This window comes from Anticarsia gemmatalis, chromosome 18, assembly GCF_050436995.1.
Source record: "Anticarsia gemmatalis isolate Benzon Research Colony breed Stoneville strain chromosome 18, ilAntGemm2 primary, whole genome shotgun sequence".
Lineage (NCBI taxonomy): Eukaryota > Metazoa > Arthropoda > Insecta > Lepidoptera > Erebidae > Anticarsia > Anticarsia gemmatalis.
Window position 1 is genome coordinate 6,280,931 of NC_134762.1, and position 26,271 is coordinate 6,307,201.

At 34.6% G+C, this 26,271-nt stretch overlaps 1 protein-coding gene across 12 annotated transcripts in view; it reads right to left on the reverse strand.

The window, feature by feature from the left end:
* Positions 1–26,271, reverse strand: part of brat (tripartite motif-containing protein brain tumor) — a 439,119-nt gene that overhangs the window by 55,569 nt on the left and 357,279 nt on the right. For 9 of the 12 annotated variants that reach the window (XM_076126207.1, XM_076126199.1, XM_076126206.1 and 6 more), the window contains 2 exons: positions 22,796–22,868; positions 16,529–16,627 (listed from right to left, as the gene is read on the reverse strand). In XM_076126207.1, the coding sequence (XP_075982322.1) occupies positions 16,529–16,548 (20 nt within the window). In that variant the 5' untranslated portion in view covers positions 16,549–16,627; positions 22,796–22,868. The remainder of the gene's footprint in view (positions 1–16,528; positions 16,628–22,795; positions 22,869–26,271) is intronic. The other 3 variants (XM_076126210.1, XM_076126209.1, XM_076126208.1) reach the window with 1 other exon arrangement.

Consider the following 26,271-nt stretch of genomic DNA (forward strand, 5'->3'; position numbering starts at 1 on the left):
TAAGATAATATAGTGTTGCATTGTTGTTAAATAAAAGTGTGATTTACGACATTATATTTAGATTTTTTCCTCAAGTACAAGTGAACACGATTTACATAAGGTATTTGAGTGTTATCCTCTACAACATGGTTGCATTTAAGTCAGAAATAGAAGGTCTTTGTTATGCGATTAACATCTTAGATTGTCTTAGATAGTCCCTTGACCAATATTTGCTGGTAGACAGTAATTATTCTCCAAACACTCCAGTTTAATTCGAATCTTAAAGCTTTATAACTAGAGACGATTTCACCATAATTACAAATATGGTCCAAAAAGACATTATTAAGTCTTTACAAAACTTAGCACTAGTCATTAAAAGGAAACTCAAAACTGTCTCAGGGTGTCTAACCCCCTGAGAGGTCAACGCCCGGGTAAACGACCTGGCCAGATGACTCCAGTCGTTTTTCATGATATGATTCATACATTATATAAATTGAATACAAAATGTTTATCCAATGAATAAGCACGGCTCAGGGCTGGCGAACGGGAGAAACAAAAAGATTAAGTGACGAAGGTAGTATTGGTAAAGTCGGTTCAAGAATAACAAGTTAAAATGTACGACAAAAAAGGGTTTGGTATTTTAAGCTGGGAAGACTTGTTTCTATTAAACGTATTGTTAGTGGCAGACTAGCAGTATGTTAGATGCGCATTAATTAAAGACCACTGTAAATTTAGTACCAGTAGAAAAAACGCATTACATTCATTTATTCTTCTCAATAGTATACTTAATATATCACTTAGTTACATTACTTGTATCTCCTAGTTACTTAATACAGCGAAATATTTGCCGCAATCTGATTGCCTATTCAGCTAGCGTCCTTGGGAAGGACATTTCGGGGCACTGCGGCAGTGAAGTATCTTAAAAGTTGGGGCAACCGGGATCCTAATCATGTAGTAACCCTGCAAGGGTCGCCAGTGTCAAGTTCGCGACAAGTAACTTTTTTACTCTTAAAGAATAAAGCATGATTCATCTTGCAAGTGGCCGGCTTCCCCTGTTTTGCAAAAAGGTTCATATGAGTGATGAGAAGAATTCTCTGTTACGTCATAAGGAAGTTGAATAGTAAATGATTGTTGCAATGAAAGAACATCTTTGTGTAAATATGTCAATGATAAAAGGGCTTGATAAATACGCTAACATACATTGTATATATTTTTAATGCATTTTTCTTCAAATATCTTTGCACAACTCATACACGGTCATCGGATTCCAAAATATACCTAAAGATAGATTGTACTAAGGCAAAACGTATATTAGTTGACAACTAGTGTACTTAAAATTGATCGCCACTTTTCAGCATATTGCTACTTTCACGTAACGTGTTACTATAATTTAAGGTAGAAAACAATGTACAGCAAAGTGGTTTTTACATAGCATCAACTGAGATACATGACAGCCTCTCCAGAAAACTGGTAAAATGTACACTATAGTGGCTTTTAAATAGCTGTCAGAGACACGTGATAGTCCCAGATAACTGATAAACATACCTTTTGATAAATGATCACACAAACTACTTTAGATATTTTTTAAAACATATTATAAGTACGTAATTTACCGCTAAAGTGCCTTTTTATACCTATTAGTTGAGTCATTAGTTCCGTATATCTAGTTTAAGTCTTTGTGTTCCTCAGGTAGCCAAGACCTTGTCTAGAAGTAGGATCTGTTGAATGACGACTTAGTCACGTAAGGTCATGATTTAGGAAGCTCTTTGTTCCTTTGTGTAAAATTATTCAAGAACCAGGGATTTAAAACATAACTTAAGTCAGTTAAGTGTAGGGTAAGATGAGGTCTGAATTAGTCGATAAAAAGGTTCATAATGAATTGAAATGTATTCTATAAATAACTTCCAGTTAGTCACGTCAGCAAATTGCATTAATTTATGCGTGCTTTTCTACATCGGAACTTGATCGTATTCAGTCGTATTTCAAAGTAGGGTAATAAAAGAATGAATAACACTTGAAGTAATTCTAAAGTAAGGTCCAAAAATCACTACTTCAAATCCTTTTGAAAGCTGGTCGCCGGCTCATAGAAGCATTCACAAAAGGGATGAAGGAACGAATAATGGGCCGCAAGTAACGAACCGTCGAACATTACTCCGACTGCCATCCACAAAGCAGTTTGTCTACGTCTCTCGATCTAGTCTCAAACCTAGCCATTCCGAGATTTCGGTCTAACCGGGAAATTCGTACATTTTCCAATGTTGCGAGGAAATAGAGTTTCAGTCGTAACGTACAGTCGGAGACATGAGCGAACGGAAATTTGAATGAAATTTTTGCGACGGTTATGTATTGAAATGGTGTTTGGCAGCTCTTATGGGAGGAAATAAGTGACAAATGAGATCGTGATTGTGTTACTATGCTTTGCAGGGGGGAATTGTCACGTTGTTCACAATTGTATGCCATCAATTTATCCTCATTCCCACGTATGTCAATCAAGTCAAACTTAATTAAATTACGCAAAATCTATTGACAACTCTCCAAAATTGTCTCTTTTCAAATCTCAATAAAAATATGTATGTCTTATTTTATGCAGACGACTGTACTCAGAACTTCATTGTAGATCAATCTTAAAGACATCTCAACTGATTCACGAATCGCGACTCTCTTAATGCAGTTTAAAAAAAGTAGACCATCGTGATCTATGGACTGAGGTAATAGACTGAAATTTCCATTTCAGTTGGAACTACTGAAATATACAAAAACTGTAGTGTATATTTTTACAAAAGCAGGTTTCTTTTAATTCATTTTGTCACCAAGGAATTACATAGCATAGCATTTTCATTATAAATTTTGTCTCAAGTAAAATACCTACAAACATCGCCAAAGAAGCTTGATTAAACATCTAAATTGTTATTAATTTATCCATCAAACTATACTCCATACAAAACCAAGAATTAAGAGTAGGTCTCAAGTTTGCCACCTTCCATCTATTCCATCCTGCCAGAATTGCAGGAGCCTATAACAGTAAAGGACAGAGTTGTACAGGACCTATAAGGCTCTACTTTTTCTCATATCCTATAGAAGTATTGCTAAAGCAAGGACCCTGGTCACTGTGATCATATCTTCGCGTATGAACAGAGCCTCGTGATAAGACAGTCCTTCCGTTTGGCGTCTGATTACACCGCACCAGTCCAGTCGGTAGGTGAGTATCTATGTCGGTAACACGAGCCGCTTGCATCACGCGGTGTCGGTTGCAGGTGCCCTGTTGAGCTCTACTACGTCTAGATTGTAATGGAACGTTGTTTCAGAACTCTAGGACATGAGGCCAGGGAGTAAAAGTGAATCTATTAATAGGTACTCCAGCTGTAAGTATGGTAGACAAAGAAACTAACCCGAATTAATTCAATGAAATGAGTGTCCAAGAATATGATATTGCGAAAATAATGTACGTCAAATATACAATGATTTGAATGGTTTCCAAGCAAGGCGAGAGCACATAACTCATATTTAATCAGGTAAGGCCTCTCTCACTCATACACAATTTCGCTAAGCTCTTAAAAAGCCATCAATAACAACGAATGCATGATGCACTGCCAACATTTCTTTGAAATATATTCAATAAAATATAATTACGCTTCGTCGACCGCCATCGTACATTTAAATTCACTCATTTATTCACAAATAAAGTTGCACAAAATGCAAACAAACCAGAGATTTTATATGAAAACACACGATCGTTTCGATACATCGAGCATTAAAACCAATCGAATAAGTAAACAAGATTCAGTTATGTCCCGTCAAAATGTAATTTATTCCCTTACAATCGAGTCGCAGTATTGGATTTGAATCGAGAGCGCACACAAATCGATTGTAATTGTATAATTATATCGATTACTAAGTATTACGATGTTGAGGAAATGGAAATGGTATTATTAGAGCTTTTTAATCATTTATTCTATGTACACGATTACTTCGATTGTATTACAAATATACTTAAATGAAAATTGAAATGAAAAGGCATACAGTAAGATTGAGTGTCTATATTAAAGTTAAATAAAAGAAAGAACATATGAACATCTCGGACTTCTCCAATCACCAGGATTATTATTAAACTCATATTTCGCCTGATACATCCTTTATAACGGATAAAATGTAACCAGTAACCGCAAAAAGCATATGTTCAAAGTGTGGTCACGTAACCCTTTTCAAAAGTACTATAATTCAGACTCAAAATCATACGGTTACCCCTTTCAAAGTCGGAAATAATTTGGGAAATTTTCTTTTGTACTGCCACCAAGAAACCGCAAGGAGTCCCTAATTATAAATTTCCATGTCAGCATTCGCGTGTTTCACAAAGGGTGGGGGGTGGGAGACAAAGAGAACGAATAAGTTTCACTTGATTGACAAAACAATTAGTTAAATTAAAAGCTTGTTCACGCGAACTAGCGGTGAATACAAATCGGGGATATTATGTACCTTTGTGTATAAAAGGTACTATTGAAAGCAAAACGCTGATCATTATAGGCCGGGTATGATAGATAGCTGTAATGTGTTCTATTTGTAGTCTATTAAGCAGAAAATAAATAGAATTCCGTTTAACGTGGCACCATGTTCCCACCTAACTACAATAAAACAACGGTCGACGGTAAATATTTTTGTCAAAAGAACTGCTAAGTTCCGAGTTCTATTTAAAAAACAAACAAACAAAGAAATGTAAATGGATTGAAGACACAAGGAATACCGTAGTTCCCTGTCTCCCAAGAGAGAAAGGGTTGACGTTATGGATGAAATCTGATCATACAAGTATGTTTTTCACTGAATACAAAACAAAGAAGAATATTCGCAATAGAATAGGAAAATTTGCAAATGCTACCGATAGATGGCGTTACTAGCTAATAAGAGTCGCCTAACAAACTACAAAGACATCTGTCAACATGTTTTATTATGAAAAGCTCCTGGAATTCAGTTCATATCGAGTTACATAAAGTTATTAAGCAATGAATTTCATTCAAAGTAAATAGAAAAAGTCTGGAGCATGTATTGAGTAAATTCATAGCCATAGATATGTATCAGATGTCTGTCAATGTGATGTAAGTCGACGACGCCAATATAGACATTCGATAAAGTTTCATAACCCGCGAGTCTAGACTTTGAAGCGGATTTCAGTCAGACTACAGTATGTAGACAAATAGATATCTTATATTATATTGCAACATCTTTATCTAATATAAGGCCACATATATTATTACGTACAAATCTAGTGTATTTATTCAAATTATGTCTGAAGGAGAATTTAAAAGTAATTTGCAGTATGTCAACTTACAATTTCGTATAATTTAAGTTACGGTGTAATTACAACAATTTATTCACGAAAACAACATCTATTTTGACTTTTCATTCATAAATATAAAGTAAGAACGTTGGGTCACGACTGGTTTATTCCTTCTAGGGTATGGTAGCTATAAACGCGCTGTTATTAAATACGACTACTATACCTCGTCTAATTAAAACGCAACCTGAGATCTTATCTAATTTACCGCCTAGTCAAAACATAAATACTTCATTTCACATTATTTCCTCAGAGCCGTCTATAATAGATTTTTATTTACGTTATTTAAGACAAATCGAATCGGAATCCCCCGTTGCATTGCCGGTATGTAAACAGGGAAGCGCAGCGTAGATCGATATGGCGGGGTAAACACGGCGGTTGCCATGGTGACGCGGCGGGAGTTTCGTCACTTCCGCCCCTCGGGCCCATGCCTCACCCCTCGATACCTCTCCCCTCACTGCCCCGCACGTTCCCCGCCGTCACCCGGCGCTGTCCGCAGCAGGCTTTGTGTCGTACCACAGTGGGCACGCCACAGCAAGTTAAATTGGCTTTGTCCTTGAATTAATGGTTATTTCGATGCAAGTCTGGCTCGTGCGAATAACGAGATTTGACTATCAAAGCCTGTTGGAAATCCTGATATGCAATACAATTTTTTTTAGTTTTATTAAATTCGCGTTTTTGTTGTCAAACTAACAATGGCAAAGGGTGCTCGATGTTAGAATTTGTTTTCAATGAAAGCTGTTATTTCAATGTTGTTTCGTGAGTACCGTGATGGCTTGTATTTCATATCCAGTGTTACAAAACGAGTGTTTATATGTACATTCCCTCTGTGAATCGTGAACCGGAAAGCAATCATAATATTTTATTCTTCCGCCAGTTGAAACATTAATTGACATTTAGCACACACATAAAGCAGAGACCGCACAAAAACTTGGAACAACACGTGAGCTTTGTGAGTTTACCGTCTATTCGCAAAGGAAGTTAGATCACGAGAGTTGTATAAAATTCAACAATTATTAAAGTTATTATAAGCGCCACTAGCGGAATAATAAGAAAACTAAAATTGTCATAAAGTTTGACGTTTTAGCGCTAACGCGATCGTAAAGTTAATTCATACCAAAACTCTTGACTAGCGCCTCAGTTGGTTTACTGCTTTTCGTGTACAGTGACGTTGACGACCCATTGTCGATGCGTCGGCAAATTTTAAATTGTTTATTACGAAGTGACGGCCAATTATTTAAGCTGAGATAATTAGTCTTTTGTAAAGCATTGGCATTTGGACAAAATGGGCTGATAGGGCCTTGACAGAGGCACGGGGCTTATGCCCAAACGGTTTATAAACCGACGTGTTCGTGACGAAGGGAACGGAATTTATATTAGGTGAATTTCAGTTAATGAAATTACGTTTTGTTACTCACTTTATGTAAAGGACTATGGGCGGAATCGTCCCCACCCATCAACAAAAATGAAATGTAGCTCAATTGATATATCTTGGCAAGACGATATTTTTATACTATGGCGACATTGCCCAAATGCATGGGGTTCTCATAGTATCTTACGTTTAAACAAATATCTCGTTAACGTATTATTGACGACTAATTCCAAAATACATGCTCATTTATTTATTAATTAGTGCACAGCGGCGGACGCCGCATGCACACAAAGATAGCTGGGTACAAAATAACCCCCTCCCCCCGCTCTCCAACCCACGATTTTAGATCTGATCAGATTTTAATCTGCCAGCGCATCTGTTAGACAGCATTATAATTGACGAGTAAAAATAATTATTGAAATATGAAATCAATTACATGTATTAACCATATAATGGAAATGATATAAGTATATATATACATATGAGTGCCTCTGTGGCGCGGTCGGTAGTATATGCGACTGCGGTGCGAGAGGTCTCGGGTTCGAATCCTGGGTCGGGCCAAACAGTCTTTTCTGAGATTTTCTGTTAAGAATTTCCTAGAGATTGCCCGGAGTTAGGAAGTTGAGGTCGAAGACCTCCGTGCCTCGGAGAGCACGTAAAGCCGTCGGTCCTGCGCCTGACCTCTCACTGGTCGTGTCGGTTATCCGTCCCACCAAACTATGAGAGTGATGGAATAGAGAGTGTACCTGTGTATTGTGCACAAACTTGGACACTATAAACAAAGTCCGGCACAGATGGCCAGTTTCAATGAAACTGACCGCCGTAGCCGTTTATCGGCTAGGAGGACATTATTATACATATGAGTTAGTACTGTAATATAACAATAATGTTAAAATAACTTACAAATGTAAAATAAAAATATACGTTAAATAATAATTACAAATTGTTTTTTTTTTCTTAAATATATATTCCCACTGATTTATCAAAAACAAAGGATTTTAATTAAATAGGGGGCACTTTATGAACACGTAGGTATCAGTTCCATGTTTGTTGGTAGGTGGGGACGGAGCCCATACATTTTTGCCCATAGTCCTTTGAATTTATTTGTAAGATAATTACTAAAGTGTGTTGTTTTGTTATACTTCTTTGTCTAACAATTAATTTAAAATTATTTTTGTATAAATATAATGTAATTTTAGTTCTACTAATGTTCCTAAGTTATTTACAATCTCTGAGTGACAGCGTCATATTTAAAGTGCTCGTACAAAATTTCTCAAGAATATTCAGTTAATTTGAATACTTTACAGAATACATTAATATCTGGTTTTGTAGGGTAACTGACAGTTTCTAGTTGAAAAGCACTTGTGTCAAAACTTTTGGGCCATAAACGCACAAGTTTGTTAAATTGCGAGGAAACGCGAGAAGCATGGATATAGCGTTTATTACGATTTTTAGACTTAATATAACTTCTCTAAAGTATCTCCCTTATGTAAGATATTTTCTCAGTTTTATAACTTACATAAATATCTAACTAGTTATATTCAGAGTAAATTGTAATCACACTACATTAAATTGATGTCTGAACATTAGTCTCCTAGTTTGACGCTAGATGGCGCTAGTTGCACTTGATTGGTGCACTAGTATATCGCAGTTGTTTGAAAATAATAATTATTATGAGCTGAACAATGCGTTTAATACTTACAGAATTCGCTTGCACAATTGACATGGCAACAGCAACGACCAAAAGTTGGCATACAAAAAAGTTTGGCGGGAATCAAACCCACCATTATCCCGGAACCAGTTCGGTAGTACTTACCTGTAACAAAAGCATTAACTTTATAGAACAAGTAATATTTTTATCCGAAATCTGAACAATCATTGTACTAGAATTCAAACAAAACGTTTGGCAACAGTTAACCCTAACAAAAGCTTTGTTATACCCCTCCGTAGGGGCTTTTATTTCTGTTGCAACTCGGGGTCCGATAGACCCCTCTGATAAAAATTTCGGGTTGGCTCCAATGGTTCGTAATTTTGATGTTGCTTTAACGTATTTAATTTAGTTGTTGGTTAAAATTATTATATTGGGTTTAATTTGGGGTATAAAGACTTTCTGTTATCTTAAGGGTTGAAAATATTAAATTAAATGACGGTCCTTTTGATGGAATACTGCAGTTATAATAAAAATATTTAAGTAAAGTTTTTTTATCGGCTGTCCTAGATGTGGATAAGTTAAGGGAAGTTTGTAAGGTCGTACCAAGGGCGTTCTCTGGTCTCTACCTACTCCCATAAGAAAAAAGCGTGATTTTAAGTATGTATTTATATTTAGTATCGGAAACTTAAATTCTACTTATTTGTCTAACATTTAAAACGTTTACAAATGTTACAAACGTTTTCAAAACATACGTTTAAAAATAAATACAATATTTTTTGCAAGTCATCTCGATCATCATTTTTACTCTTTTTAATGTAATAGAGACCATGACATTATTTTATACCACATCTGAGAGAACCGAGGTCTGATAGCGCGATTGTTCAGAATCGATACTAACGAGTATCCAGAGTTTGACATTTAAAACGAACTGCAAAAATAGTTTTTATCGCGCCCGCTAGAGGCGCTGATCAGATTTTCATACATTTTTTTTAATAGTTGATACTTGTAGAGAATCGTGCTATGAGACACGTAATATAATTCCATGTCAAAAATCAGCTGACCTAAGAAAGAACAAGAAATACTTAAGGATTACAACATTATAATGGCTTCGTATTGATTTAAATAGAAACCTTCTACATATTAACGATGAGTTGTTTTATTTTTAGTTATCTCTTGTTACGTCCACTGTATTAATATTAAAGGGAAATAAATTTTAATTTACCTAATAACTGTACAACTGATTTAAACTAATATTATAAATGCGAAAGTTTGTGATAATGGATGGATAAATGTATGTTTGTTTGTTACTCTTATACGGAAAAAACTACAAATGACCGTTATTGATGATGTCTGATGCAATTTCGCACAAAGGTTGTTGAATCTGGATCATCAGGCTAATTTCTACCTTGAATATTTTTTACACGGAGACGAAACCGCGGGCCTCCCTTAGTAAAAGTAATCAGAATTGAAGCCAACAAGGTTGTGGTTAGAAGTTAATCTGTCTATAATAATGTCTTACGTTAAATTCGTAACAAGTTTCAGACATTTCAGCTGAAACACCAATAACTAATTCATGTGAAAACCACGCTAAGTTCCCGTACTTAAATAGGAGTCACGCCACACGTTAAGCACTAGTTTAGCTCCAATAAAGGTATATTGTAAAGTAAACGAGCGAGTAACAACATCAACTAATAACTTATAAAGTTTCAACGAAATTTGGTTGGAATCTGATGTAGTTTGTGGTAGAAGTAAGCGAGTTTACGATAAAAGCATACCTTTGCATATTCCGGGAAGTTCTTTGAGAGTTAACGTGTGTGTTGTGGGATCAATTGTCAGGTTAGAATTAACGGAGTGAAAATTTGATTAACAAAGAGTTTTGTTTATAGATACGAGGTAACGATTTGGTACTCAAAGATTATTAAAATAGTAATATACAGAAATAGAAAACCGAAATACAGGAAATGTGTCGAAAATATGAAACCCGAAGGAGATTATCTAACTATGATCGTTTCATTTGGTTCAAAATTATCTCTAATTAAAACCCACACGGATACAATCAATAAAATCGAAAACTTAAAATAACAGTAATGCAACCACGGACAATGCTAACTCTCGAAAATAAAGAACAATACGACCACGGAAATACAAAATGGATTTGAACATCAAGAAAGTCAAAATAAATAATCCGCTATCGTATTAATATAGATATTATTAATGCGGTGCTAAAGTTAAAAAGTATCAATAAAATTGCATAGAACACAAACAAGATATTCGCAAAATCACACATTTATGAATGACACCGATCGTAAAGCGTAGCAGCTTGTAAAAGCTGAAGTAATTTGAACAAAAAGCCGATTTGTTACAAGTACAACGGAAGCCTTACCACTTGTCATTCGGGGTTCGCACTCAGCGATAATTGGATAAAATCTGCTCGGCGCCATGGGACGCCGATCTCTTGTTAGCTAAAAATTTGAGTTTTACTTGGGCTAAGTCAATTATTTAGAATTGGGTTACATGTGGATGTGATTCACGGGAGCGTTGTTTTTATTGACTACGATGGAGAACGAAATTCAGTTATAAGTGATGTTTAGAAGTTTATTACTGACAAAATAAATAAATATCAGTATAATAAATAGCTTCGTATTATCTGCGTGTCTGAATTCTGAGTTAATATGTACCTTTGACGCTGTTAATATTTGATCTACATGAAAACATAATTCGCTTTTTTAAGCATCATGTTTCAAATGATCAAAATGTAATTTTATTAGTTACAGTTTCATTCGAAACTAAAGTCCCAACGGTACAAGTTTGAAGCGAAACTGCGGCCGAAAATTGTATAGAGAATCGTGCTGCAAAAATGTTCATTTACTCAAACTTTATTATTCAAATAACTCATTAAAACATTTTAAAATTACGAGTCCCGAAATTAAAATTATATTTGTTCTAGATTAGCAATTCGTTTGAATGTATCAAATATTAAGTATAACGTATTACAAATATTATTTCAGCGTTTGACCTTTGTATCCTTGAGTTTTCAACATTTTAGTTTGTAAACCGTAATGTTTGTTTAATTACTTAAATGTGCTAATCATTTAATGGGTCCGACTAGACTGTTAATCACTTAATCCAATCAACTTCAGATGAATAATCACTTGTTTGTCTATTTTATAGTTGTTATTAATTGCGTCACTTTCATGTCAAAAACACTGACCTAACAAACGTAACCACATCATTTAAATTATTGTTATAAAGAGGTAAGCTTTGTATGGAATAATTTTTACAACTATAAAACATTTTTTCTTAGCCTGTTCAAGTCTTCCATAGGGCAAAGGTCTATTCCTTATTTTTCCAAATCACCCTGTCGGCGGAAAGCTTCGATCACTAGATATTATTTATGATTGATATTATTATAATTGATACTTATTTATTTCAAGAAAAACTCAAATGATCATAACAAGCCTCAACAATAAGAAGTCAAATAAGTACTTACTGGAATTGGCAAATTTATTACTAAATTTAAATTTAAAGGTAAATCGGAGAAAAAAATAATAATACACGCAAGATATAATTTCAAAAGCGAAATCAATATAATATATGGAATGAGCTTCGGAGTAATAAATATCACACAAAGCGTGCACTGAATCACGTGCGAAGCATTCACGATATTACATGAGGAACTCTTAGATATTACATTTCTGCGATAAGTATATATCTCATTGCACTAAATAATCTGAAAAACATTTTACTATGATTTTTATGTACTGCAGGAAGAATAAAGTGCAGTTTAACTTGGAACAAGCCAATATTTACTTTATAAGAGCTTCTTAAACCCGCTTGTTTAAAAAAAATGGTTCACCAACTTATCATTTCTAATATGGATTTCACTTATAAAAAATAAGACATACTGAACTATAGAACTTTGAAGCATTTCAAAAATCGAATTATTAGTTCCCGATTACTGCCATAGTCTTTACCTCTTTATAATAAAATATCTACGCATATACAACTGACACCAAAATATTCCTATAGGGTTTCCCTCCAAAATGTCATCCCTTAGTAAACATCATCACACTCCCACACTCCACATCACCTTGTTACCGAAATCCTCGCCTCAAATTCTTCAAAACTCAGTCAACTCCTACGGTTTTATGTAAATGTGCGCACACACTACGCGAATCTTAATTATATATGATAATTAATTACATCACCAGTTTAAACTCACAGGGCTGTTCATTTGCATTCACCGTGTGACAAATCTTCAACTATTGTCTATGGGCTGTGACCTCATCAAATCGTGTTACATTATTCATTGGTTGACTGTCGATTTATTTAATCAGGAGGTCATTTTATTAAGTAAAAGTCCTAAGTTTTAACCAAAATTTGGTCTCGGGAAGTTTTAACAGTAAATTTAAATGCCGTAAAAAGGCCTCAGGATAAAAAAGTGAGTTTGAATTGTGGTTTCATAAGTTATTCCTTCAATCATACAATATTACTCAAAATTGGATAGTAACCAATACTAATATTCAAACAATTATCTGTAACCAATATAAATAGATCGGTCCGAGAATTCAATTATCAACACAGAGCACGATCTCTATTTCAAATTTCTCCGCGCAATCTAAGTATCAAACAAAGCCCTAGTAAGGAGCCGTCTAATAGATTGTTGATGCCTAAAATAACTTACAATCCAGTAAGTTATACAGGCTATTTGTCAAATTATGTCCAGTAGATTTATCGAGGAGATTACGAAGACCCGAACACCCTCGCAAAGATAACACAATAGGTATCTTAAACCTAAAACCCTTTCAGCTTTACACTCAATAACAAACATTTTCTTTATCGCATCTCGTATAAAGTCATTGTTTTTATTATTTTTGTATCAAGAACAAAGACTTGAGGTTTAAAAAACTAATTTATATTTATAACAGAAACTTGTAGTTAGTAGGAAAACATATGCTTACAATCAAAGACGTTCGAGTACGTAAAAAATAAAAACACTCAAGTCGACAAATGTTTTGTGTGTTTTAGTACTTGAAAGGCACAGTAAGTGGATACACGCTACTGTTCTGAAGTGTTATTTTTTTAACAAATCCCTCTTCAATCAGACAAGAGATTGGTAAAGCCGTTTTTGCGGCACGTCAAAGAATTCCGAAGACGTGGTCTCTTTATAGTTTTCACAATATCTCACGAGCTTTGTTCAATATTAAAGGTAATATTTAAAATTACATTTTCACGTCACAGTGGTTTTACTCGTATTTTTTTGTAAAGCCCCTTTCCACCTATTAGTTAGAGCGCGGCTGCCATAATTTATTTGCTTATTCTCTGGAAAATCGTGGCTTATTTTTTAATATCACAAAAGAAAATTGTGTTATATCTAAATTAAGACAACCCTACTGTACAAAAAATCTCATCTCCGTCGTAGCAACTAAACAACGCTTTAATTCTAAAAGATAATAATATACACAATTTTTGCGGAAGACAACTGACACTGTTTAATAGAAGCCGCGGAGCAGATTAGTTTCTCTCTAGGATTAAGCCATTATCCGAAGATATAAAACATCGTGTTATTAAAAGTAATATGTTATTTAAATGAATGTAATATCAGTTGGTTACCAACTAAAATGTACCAAAACACGTAATAGCAAATTGAAATAAACAACGGAATTTTTAATTTCGAATTTCGGGCTTAAAATGTGAGTGTTACATTTCATTGTATTTTAAAATGCACGAACACAAATCGAGCAAAGAGTTTTAATTTCAACGAATACTGTTTAAATTCGAATTTTGAAAAACCAAACGTCATTGGCAGCGACCGAAGCGTTGCCGCGGTTTTCTATGACGCGCCGCACGCAACCGCATCCGCGCCACCCGAAAAGAGAATTAAATATTAAATCCGTATGATAAAATCGCTTAATTTAAAAATCACCCCGTATGTACATTAGTCTTTCATTAATTCATGGAAATTATGTGTTAATGTTGTCACTCAATTTATTTTTGATTATATACAAATATCATTTTTAACAATTGTCATACTTTTAACATAAACAACACTGGCAATTTATTGAATAAACTAATAAAACCTAGAAATAACGACTTCTAGGTATCAGATGTAAAGAGGCTTTTGTAGTCTCAGAGAATCTTTAATTTGCTAGCTTATTACATCCAAAGAGGTCCAATAGTTCTCAAACCAGAGACAATATAGCAAGGAGATTGAGAAACAGGTAATATTACTGCCTCCGTTTGACTTACACAATTCGAAATACGAATTTCTAGAATTGTTTCAAACGATTCTCGCGTTACCCCAAGACAAAAGGGGCGTCTGGTTCCATGCGCCTTCGAATAAGCTTTAACCAACCTGCTTTATTGAAACCTGAACACTATACACTAAGAAATAGAATTTATTTTCCCGTAATAAAGTGTATCACGAAATCGATTCATTAACGAATGGTATCGTCATCGTTTTATTTGTTGAAGTCTAGACGATTGTTTTGAGAGAGACAATGCGAACCCTTTAAGAATTTTATGTCGCTGATATTGGGTTATAGTCTCGGTTGTAAAGTTTGTCCGGTAAAAATCTTCTACCTTTGTTAGATTTTATTACAAATTTTATGTATACAAGAACGATAAATGTAAGATACCTAATTAGCTTTATTCATAAATTTAAATCGATTAAACCTACAAAAGATTCAAACAGGAACAAGGACAAATTAAATTGCTATATATTCCAATTAGTACAGGAAATATAAATCCAAATTCAATATTTGTTTAATCATCCCCAAACATCCGTTCATATCACAAAAGCTTTCTCATTCAACCCATAATCACTAAACAGGTAAATTACTCGTGTTATACGTCAAATTTATTTCAACCGCACAAATATTATGCCATCAAAAACATTCTGTAAAAACCTCAAGTCTCGCCGTAAAAAGTTGTAAGATCTATATAATACCAAGTCGATTAATCTATTTAGTCTCTACTTAAAGGACCTTCTGTCTTTAGTTATTACGTATGTTATTATCATGCCAATTAAAAAAAAAGTACCTTTAAAACAAATAGACCGACCTGGCCATCGCATGATTTAATTTTTAGTATGTATCACACTACACAGCACGACGAGAAGTTAATGCTCCTGAAATGTTAATGGCGAATTTGTGTTTTCTTGCGATGACCAAGTCGATTTATTTATTTCAAAGGTATTTTTTTTTAATTGGCATGATAATAACATACGTAATAACTTAAGACAGAAGGTCCTTTAAGTAGAGACTAAATAGATTAATCGACTTGGTATTATATAGATCTTACAACTTTTTACGGCGAGACTTGAGGTTTTTACAGAATGTTTTTGATGGCATCTCACTTCTTTTTGTAGAGCGAACATAAGTCCAATTTGTATGGAAAGACGTTTTTTTTTTCATAATTCAACATATTTTCCTATGGGAATGTTGTTCAGTTTCATGGGCTAAACACCCTTACCCACCCTATACCTCCTCCCGTTATGCCTCATATAGTAGGTACCTATTTACACCTATTTATTTTATTTTCTACAGTAATAATAATTCATTAACTGCAAATGTAACCTTGTAATCTTATACATTTATATGGGGTTACAAAGTTATTGTTGCAGTTGGTGTATTTAGAAAACTGGACCGAAATTAGAAAATATTAAATTTTTCCCATGATTAAGACACTAAACCCTATTTGTATTCTAAATTTTAAGCTTCTAAGTCTGCTAGAAGTACCTTAGACTTTTGATGATCGGTGAGTCAGTGAGTCAGTGAATCAGTGAGTGACAAAATTCAAAATTTTAACAAGTTGTCATTCTTAAACTACTGGTTCAAATTGACTGAAATTTTAAATATACCGTGTTTATACAATGACTAATTAGTTGCTGAAAATCCAGGCTTCTTGTTTTATTCACAACGAAATTATAGGGGTGTCAAAAGTAGCCCGAATTGCTTCGAGAAAAGGATGTTACGGCCGTGCCGCTTTTTTTTTGCTCGACTTGCGGGGGCACTTCCGTGCCCCCAGATTTGAGTCGAATTTCGAAGAGCGCGCGAGCGGTACGTAATTATACCGGACGCAAGTCCAGTATCGGTGAATCAGGAATAAATTCCCAATGTTTCCTCTATTTAGACATGTGGGCGAAACAAATCAAGATTTATTTGCACTTATTATTCATTATAAATGTTCAGGCTTTTACCTTATCAAGTTATGAGGCATTCTGTCAACGGATGAGATTGGCCAATCAGCAATATTTCTAGACAAAGGTAAGGTAGATCAGGATTGGGTGGGCAAGTACCTGAAACGTTGGAAATCGTAAAAAATAATGAGAATTTTGTTTGAAAAGTCGAACTGAAGCCTGTGAAAAGCTCGAAGCGCTTATGGAAATGAAAAAAATGTCAGATTCAACGAACGCATCAAGCCACAAAATCGGTGAAGTGAGGCCTCGGTTAAAAGCTAGACCGATAGCTTGCCTTTCAACTATATTTGAATAACACTCCGCCGCTGAATCGGGTAAATATTGCGTTTTGACATGCGAAGCTGCTATGAAAGGATGTTTTTTTAGGTTACATTTTAAATCGAAAACTATCGATTTGCGTTTGGAAATTGTTTTCCTTGTTTACCTTTCTGAATAGGAATCGCAACAGCTTAAGTGTGAATGCTTATTTTGCACGGTACATTTGGTATGAACTATGGCTAAAATGTAGAACAGTATATTTTATATTTTTATGAGAAAATCTCAAGCTGGCGTACTCTATTTTATTAGTTATAAAAATGGCGACCGGTTGGATAGCAACCAGCTGTTACTTTAAAAGTCTATGTTGGCTTAAAACAACTAATACTTACATAAGCATTGCAATGTCTCAAATATAACGTAACAAATACTGTACATGTCAACAAATATTTAATTCATTTTTATCATTTATAAAGAACAAAGCGAACTGTGTAAATACGCTGGATTAATTAAACTGTTGTTAAGGATTCATATTCATAAGACCATTTAATTGCGGCATGATTTTAAGTCATTATGTTGTAAGTATGACAAAATGTTGGAATAAAATATGGTGTTTTTATTTTTTTCTATATTTTCGATATGTACAATATTCATAACTTTTAAACTCTCGCGTTGCATGTTTAATGTATAATAGAATACGGGAATTAACGCGAACGCCAGTCAGCCTGGGACCACGGCGAGTGCAACCTGCGCCGAAACGTAAGGCATTTTAAGGTAAAATGCGCGTTCGCGTTAATTCCCGTATTCTATAATGTACAATATTATATCATATACAAAATAAAAAATAACTAAATTTACAATATATTGATTTTCATGTGATCGATAGACACATTAGGGGTCCCTAAGAGATCTAAGAATCATCGTAATAATAACTAATCGACGACTAGCTACTTGCAAACTGAAGCGCGATTCGAAGTATGACGTTTGAAATGTATTGCTAAAATAGTTTCTCCGTCGCCCACTAGAGCCGCTGATCAGATTTTAATACAGTTCTCGATAGTTCGCCGGTTGTGGATAGTAGTTGTTTGTTTGTCGTATGGTTAGTGGTCAACCTAGTGTCAAAGTTGTTCAGGCCGCCCGAGAGGCCTTTGACGTGGCTTAACGACTGTTATCTTAGTAGACATTAATAGACAACAATTACACAATTAGTCGACAACAACCGGGACCGACTTTTTACGTGCCCTCCGAAGCAGTCGCCCAGTTCAAATACCACTATGCGGTCACCCATCTATGGAATGACCGCGCCAATGCTTAACCCACAGATCGTTTGCCGACCAGTGAGCGCAACTGGCTATGGGCGCCTCAATGGGTTGTGGATAGTCAGTCGATATTGGCAGAAAATTGCTTCTCTGGTTGCCAAATACAATCGCGCCCTAACTCGAGGACTGGCGAATGTGATTTACGGTTTGGATGCGACCGCGCGACAGGTGAAAGGCGTTGGAGCGAACACAGCCGTAATACGAGTAACTTAGTGTTACACTAATAAATCACGGTTATTGTTACACTTTTGTGATTTGTGACTGATGATGTAATGGCGAAAGGAGTAGGTAATGTTTTAATGATAAGCTTGGGTTTTGTTTGGGTGGGACTAAGTAGTTGTGGATTTTTAAGGATAGTAGAGAGTTGTGAGACGTTTGTCAATGCAAAGCTTATATACCTGTAAATGTGTAATGACTTATCGTCAACTATAAGAGCATGCCAATATCAACTTAAAGTCTATTTAATAACGCTTAGGGGCACATACGTCTTTTCGCAAAAGTGCGCAGATTAGGTTATCTATACGACTGTACCTCTGATTGTATGCATCTTGAAACTGTGTGAAGATTGGTAACTAATAAACAATATAAAAGAAAACAAAAATAGTGCAGGAGTTGTCTTTCATAAAAAAATAAACGCAAGATAAATTGCTTTGACAGCGTGGTAGACTCAAGGTCTTATCCCTCTTTTTATCTAGAAGAAGACCCATGCCCAGCAGTGGGAGAGTAATGAAGTTACGTATATTATTAAAGAATTAAAAGAGGTATCACTACCGTCCACCGTACTACTACCATAAATCCAGGCTTGTGTAACAAACTTACTTAGCAGCACTTAAACTTAGAACAGCGCTACTTAGATGTCGATTGCGCACACGCAGCCGAGCCCATCGCCCACGCCTCTATTTACATAATACGTGACGTCACGGTTAGAAACTAATGTCAATTATAAACGGCTGCTTTTATATGCTCTAGAAATGCGACAACGTGATTAATGTGGTTGAAATTGCGTAGACCTAACAGTAGAGTTCTTGATAGCTGTTTTTTTGGAAGAAAGGTAGACTATGACGATAATCATCAATGGCATGTAACAATCTATTGCAAACGATTAAGGTGCCGTCGGGAAGAATAAGTGCACTTTCGTAAGTTTTTCAAAAGGTCTATGCGATGATAGGCATCAGTTACATGAAGATTGGATAGATTGAAATTGGAGTAGTGTATGAATTCATACAAAAATAAAGATGCAAAAGTGGTTGAGTTGGTTTATTGAGCAAAACTATATCACTTGATATTAGAACGGGATAGTCAGAATGGTTTACTTTGGTCTGTTAACCTAAAATAATCAAAATACATAGAGCATCAAAGAACAAATGTACTACCACTCTTTTTACTACAATAAAGTTCTCAATCATGATTTTTGCCGTGAATTTAACACATAATTTGTAATATATCGCTTTTATCCGCTAGCCATGTATAGTTTATTTCACAGAAAGGTTCCGGAAAATAACCCAATTATAACACGATCGGTCTACCTTACTTCTCGGAAGGTTTACAAATAGTTAAATTAATATAGTGATTTTGTAATTTGAAGGTCCGGGCCATTTTGTTAATGGACTGATTTAACTAAAGAGAAACTCATTTACTACGGTATATGAGAACAACATTATACTAATTTTAATATGTTATTAATTTACTAGTTATTTAGATACTTTCAATCTATAAACATGAAACTTTGTTATTACAAACTTCAGAAGAAGGTGGAGTAAAAAATAGTCTTCACTATTTTTCACACAATTTTTAATACCTACACTACATTTAGGCTCTCTTTACCACTTTTTATAACTTAACCACACACAACACTTTTTATTCTATCAGATAACTTTATCAGGTATTTTAACTTCTGATTTCATACATGTGTCTTTTTTTTAAGTAGATAAAGATAGGTAATCTGAAACTAATTTTAAAACTGTGATACTCGTTCCTACAGTCTGTTGTACATGCAGGTATATAAAAAGGCCTTTTAGATGTATATGCAGATACATAATAAAATAAATTGATTCTCCACATGATCAGACTCTACATTCAAACAAGAACCAACAGCAAAAACAGTAAACAGATGTCACAAATGTAATGTAAAGCGTCTACATTCTCTACGTAGAGTCCATAGAGTTCCATTACAAATTGCCTGCTCTTACGTAACAGTTTAAGGGCAGAGTTACTCTACTTGCGTAACGAAAGGTTACCGGAGGTCATACAAGCCTCTACAATCTACATAGAGCCGTATCTAGTTTTATAGATTTAAAGTTATGATGTTTGAATTCATATCTGTGCATAATTTGGTTTGCTTTAAATGTGTTCTCTTGGGATTAGTGCAAAAGTTTTGGATGGATTGAACGGATTTATGTTTTATTAAACAGTTATAGATACTTGTTTGAAGAGATTTTGTTACTATGAATGGTTCTGCTAACTTTTAACTGCCGTTTCGCCTACTATTAAGACCGGTTGTTTTAGGTTTTGTTCGAAGCTTTTGTTTTGAAGTTAAGTAGCTATACTATACGAATTCTATACTGCATCGCCTCTATGGCGCGGTCCGTGGTGTATCCGACTGCTAATCATGAGGTTTCAGTTTCGACTCTCAGGTCACGCAAAGTTCTTGGTCTCATTTTTTTTTTATAATATTACTCACTCGCTCAATAGTAATTGATAGTGATAATTTTGATAGTGGCAGAAGTTGGGTGTATTTTATACACATCTGCCTACACCTTCGGGTATAACAGGCGTAATATTATATATCTAACATGTAAGTAAACCGAAGTATCAAATACGTTATGTAAAGTTACATTTTTAATAAGTACGTTGTCTTCTCACGTTACTTTGTGCGATACATTCCCTCGAGTGAAGAAGTTCTGTTCAACTTGTACTAACATATAACAAGAAATACTCGAGGGTTTCTATTCGATAAGCCTTTACTTCAGGGCTTTTGAGTTAGTGGTTTTGTGTTTAGTTTTATTACCGGCGGTTACATCATAAGATTAAATACATACATACATGCATAAAATCGTGCCTATTTCCCATAGGGGATAGTTGAGGCTAATGGACACCACTTATTACGATTCTTTAACTGTTTTATTCACATCTCGTACAGGAACGCCGTTCGATCTGTGTACATCTTGATTAGACTTAGATTAATCAAGAAAGTATAGCATAAGAAATAGCAAGCTGTATGAAAGCGAATTTATTCATTAACTACTGTATGTAATAAAATTTAGATAAATTGACATTTTCGATGAGTTTGTCAACCATTAAACACATATCGTAAGCTGCAATGGCAATTACAATAAATACTCTTTTAGAAAATAATTAAAGAATGTCTTTCGCAGAACACTCAAATAGAACTATTTAATTTAATCTGATCATCTGCTTAAGTCGTAGTGAAAAAGTTATCTTTATTTTTTTATATTTTAGTATTAAAATTTATCTTTCGTTTGACATTTAAAACTAATTAATCCTAAGTTGGTACTAATTTTAATTAGACTCCGCGATAGCGAAAAGATCAGATCAAAAACAGGGACGCTGTGACAGTATTTATGTTTCGTTAGAATTCGTAAATTACAAAGTTACATCTGTCTTCATTAAACTGTGCAAACCAAAATGTATTCAAAAACAATAGCGGTACGGACTAAAATTGTAAAATTGCGAGGTTCATTCATTAGTTAGTACAATCAGGGCCTAAGCAAACATCAGGCAGTTGGATTTGTTTGAATAATTATTATTTCTGTTTGAATTATCCTAAACAACGGAGTCCCGAATGGAAAATTCTTGTTCTGTGTATGAAATCTAATTAAGTACCTAGTAAACTCTCGTCCTGGCTCGTTTTTGCGGGACCTCAAGACATTACCTGCAAGCGATTTTACTGTATTCATCAAGTGTGCATAGTTGGATGAAGATATTTCTTTGGTTTTTCAACAAAATGAAATAATATCATCGAAATAGTATATTTGTCTATATAACCTACTGTTACCAAAAAACTTGCTTTGAAATTCCCTTCAAACGCTATTTTATCATTCGCAAAAATTTACTTAGTACGTGCGTTTCTATGTGCTTAAAGCATAAGTACATGTAAATCGCTAGTCTCTCATACTTTAAACCTTTTACCATAAATGTTAGGAAACAAGATGATGAAGGAAACATTGTATTTGTAGTTGTGAATGTTAACGAATTAAAACCCCAGACGAAGTACGCGTGTACTTCTTAGTAATTGGATAATGTTATATTACGATAATGGACGTATATTCAGACTACACACATAGAAACTCTACGAAGAACCACACGTTGAAAGTACGCTTTCCAGAAGTCTCTTGTTCATTGTCAATTTACTTATTGGGCTATTGTTTTGAGTAATTTAAAGGCTAGTTTTAATTGGTAGATAATATCATAGTGATCATGATGTACGTGGATAACGAAAGCATAGATTAGGAAAAATGTTCTAACTTTCTACTTGTTATTAAATATGGGAAGAGTTTGTTGATAGTAGTCTCAAACTTAAAGTAAATAGGAAAGAATAATTATAGATCAATGATAATTAACGGTAGTCGGGAATGATGGAAGTTTGATGATACATTATACCTTTATAAGACCCCAAATGAAGTGTGGTAATGAAGGCTTAAGCTTATTTTTATAAGTGTAGAGTTTAACTTACGTTTCGATATCGTTGGAGCGATATCTAATTCATGTTTGGCGGCCAGGGCGCCTCGTCTGTCGTTGCTTCAGTGCTGTAACAATGGAAAAACTAACGTTAACATACATATTGAAAACTATATAAGTCCTCCTCCATTAGCCTCTGGTCATGACAAACTCAGAAGATGCTCAAAGAATTCCTATTTGGGTTTTTATCAATACATAGAATGAGCTTTTCTTTAAATTAGTTTGATAATGTTATCGAAAAAAAAATACATTTTGTTTGAGTTGACTTGGCACCAAAATACTGCCAACCGGGTCCAGTAGTTATTAATGATATATAAATGAGAATGTATTTCTGTTTGTTACATATTTACCGCAAAACTAATAAACCGACTTATGTCAGATAACCGTAGCTTATACCGGAAAAGTATGCTGCTTAAATTGTCACAGTAGAATTCGTGTGTACAGTAATAACAACAAAACTGCATCCTTTAAACTAAGTTGGTGAACAGAGCTGTATTTAAGCCATGCACAGGGTGTGTAAACAGACATTGCGGTAACAGTATGCTTTTGCTTTGACACACCCTGACTGAAATTATGAAGCTTCCTTTATTATTGTTGGTCAAAGTTTTAATGTAGCGAAGATTGTATATGGTTACACTATAAGACACGTGTTTGTAGGAAGTTAGCTTTAGGTTTTTTTTTATATTTCATGTAAAGTAACATTAACAGTGAATTACGGAAACAGGTAACTCTATGGCTCTAGAAGTTAAAAAGAGGTGACCAAAATGTTGACAAGGTATTTTCTCAAAGAATTTCTAAGCATTTACGACATATCATTGTGTTACTATCCAAGGATTGGCCTACGATAGTACAATGATGTGTCATAATCACAAATCCCAGTAGTTTTGGTTAATATGAAACGGTAATCAAAATAATCCGCTAATTACAAGCAATTTGTTACTTACAAAAAAGTTACCTATCGCCTAAGCTACCATTCAATTTATCATCCTTTTCTAGAACAAAACTGCCAAAGAAATCACATTCTAACTTGATCAAAATTCCTACTATGCTAGACCAAACGCTGCGATCACGTTTCGGTCGCTACCTGAACGGATTATTATTTTTTCTCAAGGCCGACGTCATAATAGAGGCAACGGTTAGACGTGCCCGATGTCTTACTGGCTGGATAACGGACATTCGGTACTATAATGATCTTGTGAGCCATTTAGACGTACGTTTTTGTCGTACTTTTGTTGAATCCCTGAATAATGGTAGTGAATAAAAAATTATGTATGGTTGATATTAAATAGAAATTTTGGTTGGATATCTTTGTGTTTGATTATGGGGTTATATAATGTTTTTTGTATACCTTTAGCTATTCGCGTACAACCCTAAATAAGAATTTTTAAACCTGGTCGAAAGAATAACAGCTTATTTTTAATAACGCTCTTATAACTTTTTTTTACTTTTAATTTAAAAATGGATAGCGTATTTAAACGGAGAGTTCAATACCACCAGTACCAAGGTTATTGCGAACTTCCAACGACACGCTTAATAAGTTAGTACAGCCTCCGGCTGAATGGACCGATAGCCTCATTAGTACTACAGAGAAGTCAGACTATTTATATAAAAATCAATACACACAGTCCAGAAAAAATATGATTGTAGAAAAAAAACAAAAAAAAATACAACTGCTCCCAATATAACGTATATTTATTACAACGCCATCTAGTGCATTATCGCTGCAACTACAATTAAATCCCGGTGCAGTATCAACAGATGGCGCTAGTTCACAATAGGGTCAATAAAAGGCCGTTTGCAAATGTAAGCAGAATTTGAGAACGTTATGCGATTTCTAATCCATTGTTAAACCTACTACGCAACGTTACGCAATGTGCCATATGTTTGCTATTCACTTGCGTAAAGAGGATCAATCTTTTATACAAAAGAAATGACAGTAATATCTAGGAGAATAGGAGTAGCTAAGTACTTAGTACCTACATTAACAGGATAAATTTGTTTGTATTACTAAGAAAAGATTTATTTTATTAAGCCTAGTCAAATGTTACACAAAGGAATCTTTTACAACTCACATGATCTGAAATCCTTCTATTGCAAGTCTCTAGGTACTACACTCGACCAACGTTTGGCTTTAAATTTCACTGAAATAATATCTTTTTCTAATTAGATTTTTTTACCATTATTCATCCCTTTTAAGTGTAATTCGACCTCTAGGCAATAGAAGTCTAGCCTTTCTTTAATTACCAACCTGAGTATCAAACTAAAACCGTTTTGCATTCGCGCCTATTACCTCTTATGTCACAAAAGCTGACAAGGTTACATTTGAATTCAGATTTCTTTATTACGAAATACGTTCTTAGAATAAAGTTATTAAATAACGAACAACTGCCGTCGAGTTCATTTAATATTTTTATATCACGTTGATATTAATAAAAAAGTTTAATTTTAACGAAACAACTTGCTTAGGGACTTCATTTACTTGTTATACAAAGGTTTTAGAGGTTTTAGTGTTGCCATTGTCTTTGATGTTGATTTCGTAACTTTGGGTGTTGCCATTGCTTCATCAGTTTATGGGAGAAATTGTTTATACAGCGTGTTGTGTAATAACGGTCAACTTAAATCTTTATAGTCTCTTATTAAGACTTGTTATCTATAATTTATATAAGAAATTGAGGCCTCAGGCCCAAATATCTTAGTCCAAATGGAAAGCGATTGATTACTTTAACATCCAGATAGACCTATATCGACCTGAAGATGTGTTATTGGGATTGACCGTAGGAAAGACCTACTCATCCTGAAATAGATCACTATACATTAGTGCATAAGGCTTAGGTCAATATGGGCTATGGGCCAAGAGTATCTTAGACCTCAACTTAATGAACCTCTGGTCGTATAAGTACCTCTTAGTATTCACATTCCATCTAACTAGGTAGTTATTAGAATGTGACTCGGTAATAAATGGACGGAAGTCGCATCGTGAATTCATACCGTGTAAAAGTATGAGTAATTAGCATTTATGGGTTATGGCTATTTCATTTATAATGAAGAGATGCAAAAGAGTTTGTATGTAGCAGGCGTCTTTTAGTCTCTGTCTAGCTGCATGGATATAGGCCTAATATTGTTTACGTAAGATCAACTATTTGTTCATACACATTGGAAACGTTTTTAATATAAAATGGACACGTGCTTTATAGTAAGACAATTTTAATGTAATTGTAAGTAAAAGCACGTGTCCTCTCACTCACTGAGAACAGATTCACCCGTTTGACTTACTATACTTGGCTTTAGCGTCGAAAAATCTCCCTTATTTTTATAAAACGTGGTCATAGTATCCATATATATTATCTGTTCATATAAAATGACTTGAACCATATATTTATGTGACAAAAGTAGGATGGACACAATGTCAGGGTCCCACACCTCCACACTCGCGAGCTCTTGTAATTTCACACTCTATCGACCGAACCACTT